The 4,526-nt window shown below is 48.9% G+C and overlaps 2 protein-coding genes across 5 annotated transcripts in view; one reads left to right on the top strand and one right to left on the bottom strand.

Annotated features, from left to right (window-relative positions):
• LOC108800284 (CD97 antigen-like) overlaps positions 1-2,933 on the top strand; it is an 18,349-nt gene extending 15,416 nt beyond the window's left edge. The window contains exon 8 of the mRNA XM_018572255.1: positions 2,904-2,933. Within this exon, the coding sequence (XP_018427757.1) occupies positions 2,904-2,933 (30 nt within the window). The remainder of the gene's footprint in view (positions 1-2,903) is intronic.
• Positions 2,934-3,184: 251 nt separating this feature from the next.
• LOC108800286 (ATP-dependent RNA helicase DDX39A-like) overlaps positions 3,185-4,526 on the bottom strand; it is a 15,545-nt gene continuing 14,203 nt past the window's right edge. For all 4 annotated transcript variants that reach the window (XM_018572259.1, XM_018572261.1, XM_018572260.1 and 1 more), the window contains exons 9-10: positions 4,244-4,391; positions 3,185-3,422 (exon numbers count right to left, since the gene is read on the bottom strand). In XM_018572259.1, coding sequence (XP_018427761.1) covers positions 3,406-3,422; positions 4,244-4,391 — 165 coding nt within the window. In that variant the 3' untranslated portion in view covers positions 3,185-3,405. The remainder of the gene's footprint in view (positions 3,423-4,243; positions 4,392-4,526) is intronic.

Here is a 4,526-nt window from a genome sequence, read left to right on the forward strand (position 1 = left end):
AATAACAGCACTTGGGTCTGGTGATTCACCATTCTCCCCCGTCCCTAGAAATAATGGGTATTCTACCAGGCTCCACAGGGACATGAAGATGGTGTTGGCAGCAGAGTAGGCAGGCTACACTTCCACCTTTATGACACTAGCCACCATAATTAAGTCCTAGTCCAGATCTTTATTACCACTAGGGAAAGTATCCACCCCGCCCCCCATGTCAAGCACAGAAGAGAATATGTTGTCTTGTGACCAAGAGTGGATACAGGTCACTGATTGGCTATTGAATATATTGGTCATTGTAGGAGGGATCATTCAACTGGAGGTGCTGATCTGGACAACAAGTCCGAAGGCGCTATGTGTCTGACTTCTATATTATGAGACACATCTGTGCTATAGACCAAAAGATCTACACTATTCATCGAAGTCTGCTGACCACTAAGCGACATCAGCTTGTTGGACATCTCATTAATGGCTATGGTTTTGGAATATGGGGTCCCCACCCTCCACTCTTCTAAGTCTGGGCACACACCTTACAACCATTGTAGGACTTTTGTCTTGCGATGGTTGTAAGGTACTTCAAAAAACGTACGATCTGCCTATCTTGCATAGGCAGATCGTACTTGCGATGATCGCAAGCCACGCCCCGAGGGGCGTGCTTCCGATGACCGCAATGCCGAACGGGCAGTGTGCGCTTGCGCACACCGGCCCGTATGGCTGTTATCGTACGGACATGCCACAAACCCGCCGAACATCGTACGATGCTCAGCGGGTTTTCAAACATGTCCGTAAGTTTAAAGTCGTGCGACCTTACAGTAGTAGAGGTCGCACGGCTTCCACACACCTTACGATCATCTTACGATCGTGGGATTTCCCCCGATTATCGTACGGTGTGTGGGGACCTTAAGACAGCTTTCCACGAGGTTTTGGAAGGCATTTGTGTGGATTTCTGAGGTCAGGTTCTTATGTTGGATAAGAAGAGAAGACCAGACGCACAATCTGCTTTCCAATTCATCCCAAAGGTGTCCAGTAGGGTTGAGGTCAGGGCTCTGCGCAGGACACTCTAGTTCCTCCACACCAGATCTATATGGAGCTGGTTTTGTACTCAGGGGGGCAGTCATGGTGGAACAGAAAAGGGCTTTCCCCATTCACCTGAATGGCTGTCTGCATACTTTTGAACATGCAACGTAGATGCAGTTGGCCCCCAGGAGGCAAAAAAAAGGAACAAGTATGCGTTTCCCGCTCCTTAACATGTTTCTCCCTGTACATTACAGAAGGGATGACATGTTACTAACATGGAGTCAATGCTATTCAGTATTTTGGTAGTGTGTCCACTCACTACAACACATCTATAGTTTAAACCAGCCTCTCTCAACCAGGGATCTGTGGAATCCTAGGGAGGTCCCCCAGAGTTTGTGGGAGGTTCCTTGAAGGTCTCAAATGCCAATGATCTTCCCAACCATCAGTAAGGCCCGGTTCACGCCTGGGCGTTTGGTAGCGTGTTCCTACGCTCTGCAAAACGCTCAAACACCGAAATCCCATTATTTCCTATGGGTATGGTTCCCACCTGGGCATATTACAGGCCGTATGAACGCGCTACAAAACACCCTACGCCCAAAGTACAGGAGCTTCTTTGGGGCGTATTTGCCGCGCGTATCCATTGAGGATACAGCCAGGTAGCCCTCAGAAACGCACGTTTGTTGCGAATCACGCAACACGCATATTCGATACGCCTAGGTGTGAACCCAGCCTAAGGAGCGCATACTTCCCTCTGAACCCCCCTGTGAAGGTGGCATTGCGCTGACCACCACTCTTAGGAGACGCTGCAATTGTCATGCTCTGCATTTATTTTCTAGTCTTTGGTTACATATAACTGAAAATTAGGGATGCACCGATAGCAGTATCAGTGCCAATACCGAGTGTTTGGGAGAGTACTTACTTGCCCAAATGCCTTCCCCGATACCAGAACGTCTGGTCAGAGGAGCATTTCCTCTGACCTGCAGTGCCGTAGGGACACACACACACACGGAGCCAGCTTCCCAGACAATCAGGAAGCCAGATGGCTAGTAATGACCCGTCCCAAGCATGCTGATTTGCCGGGATACCAACTCCATCTTTTGGTCGCCTCAATGCTGATTGGCCGAGAAGCCTGCTTCTCGGCCAATCGGGAAGCGGGTCATTACTTGCCGCCCGGCTTTGATTGACTGGGAAGCCGGTTTCCTGGCCAAACAGGAAGCCGGTCGGCATGTCATTACCCACCTTCTTGATTGCCCGGGAAGCCAGTTCTATGCCAGTGGAAGCACCGGTACGCTATCACAGAGTACCGAAAGCAAAATAATGGTACTCTCGATACCAAAAACCTGATATCAGTGCATCCCTACTGAAAATACATTTGTTGTATAGAGCAGCCTTGGTGACAAATACACCAAAATGTTTTATTATTCACATCCCATTCACAACTGGCGTTTTGAAGCATTCGCTGAAGTGAATCAAAGCTCAATCCCCATTATTTTAAATAGCGCCCATTCGTTTTCTCTGAAAGTACACAAGCTTCATTTGGGGCAGAAGTGCGTTTGAGGGAGAGAGATCTCTATACATCTATAATAAAAATAAAGTCTATGGGGCAATAAATCCTCACACACAATTCTGCTCATGTACTACAAATATGCCAAATAAGAGGCTCTAAAGCACCTGGCTACGCTCGTACTGTGTGAATGGGGCCCTACATGCCGCATTCTACACTAATGTACCCCGAGCTGTATGTTACCAGGGGTGCCCAGAGACCTGAAAGTCATTTCTAGGATACAAACACTGGAGAAAAAATAAAGCTGGTTTAGACAGAAAATTAGACAGAAGCCTTCTTTATTTTTGCATCTCTTGCCGCAGACTAACGTCTATTGCGTCTCTTGTTACAGGCCAAGCTACACAAGGAGTCCGGCCTATGACGCAACCGACGCACTTTGCAATCTTGTGGGGAAGGACTTCCCACATAAAGACTTATTTTGCACTTCCCACTTGCCTGAACCCCCAACCGGTAAAAATGGAGCTTTGGTGAACCCCAACCGGTAAAAACGGAGCTTTGATGAACCCCCGACTGATCTGCAGTCAGCAGGAAGACTCCGGCAGGTTGCACTTTGTGGCGATCACCTCTGACCACACGCACGAGGATATACCCGGCCACAGACTGACGCCCCATTATAAAGAAAGCGAAGGACACGCAAGATCTAAACAATAAAAAAAGTTTAATTTCTTTCCCTTCTTTACACAAAACCAAACTCAATAAAAAATCCCAGGTATGGTAAAACTGAAACATCCCCGTCATGTGTGTGCAGCCAGACGAGAGCAGAGACTAATCAGACCACCACGAAGACGTTCTAGCAGGACCGCAGGGGAGGAGGAGGAGGGGGGGGGGCAGCGTTATCGGCTCTGTTCAACTGCGGAGAGAGAAGAGAAGTCAAATATTCCGCAATGTTCTACAATGTAAATATACCAGACAATGCTTCCTCTGAAAAAAGATTGCAGTGCCTCATGGGACTTGTAGTTCTGTAACAGCTGGAGTGTGAGGTTGCTAACCCCTCCCCCGATTTACACAAAGGTATCACAGAACAATGGATTACTTTCAAGAAGGTCCAGAAGTGCATCAATTGCTGTAATTTTACTGCTGCAGCCTCCTGCATCCCTGAACTTCTAATCAGGGAGCACATACTCAGCCTAATCACTAGCCGCGCTCATCGGGACTACATGTCCCATCATTCCTAGCACCAGCACTCATTTGTGCCCCGCCCGTCATGCATAAGATTTGGCCAATGTAAGAAAGAAGTCTGCACCGAGACACACAGGGGCAGCCTGGACTACATGCAAAAGACACGCCTCTGCTCCTCCCCCAAGTAGTGTGATTGACAGCAGATGCAAAAGACACGCTTCTTCTGCTCCTCCCCCAAGAAGAGTGATTGACAGCAGCTCCCAAGGCATTGTCAATCACTTCCCATGGAGGAGTAGTAAGGGAGCGTCTTGTCCTCTCAGGTTGCCTGTGCAGCAGCACCATCACGTCAGGCTGCAGTCCTCTCCCTGGAAGGCTACAATGGCGCTCCATAAGACCCAGCAAGGCCAAGGAGACACTCGAGGACAGGACAGGCAGGCGGCGGTCATGGGACCACACAGAGGAGAGGCAGCATGACATGTAAGTGTAGACACCGGCAGCTGAAACCTTTACATTTGGGGTTTAATATCACTTTGGATAATAAATGTAACTTACTGTAAGTGGATATGTCTATCTCATCGGGTAACTCGCCCACGTTGACTTCAAATCTGTCTTGGACGTCGTTGAGGATTTTGGCATCTTCCTCGTCGGATACAAACGTTATGGCCAAACCCTTTGTTCCGAATCTTCCAGCGCGAGCCACCTGCACAGAAGACAGAAATCAGTCAGGGCAACAAAACAAGACCCTGGAGTTCAGCCTGAAGGGCTCGGTCACACCATACGCGGTGCGTTCCAGCACTGTAATCGCATCCCGGCCGGCTTCCTCCGTTTAGGGACG

This window comes from Nanorana parkeri, unplaced genomic scaffold (genome assembly GCF_000935625.1).
Source record: "Nanorana parkeri isolate BGI_ZX_2015 unplaced genomic scaffold, ASM93562v1 scaffold1980, whole genome shotgun sequence".
Taxonomy (NCBI): Eukaryota; Metazoa; Chordata; class Amphibia; order Anura; family Dicroglossidae; genus Nanorana; species Nanorana parkeri.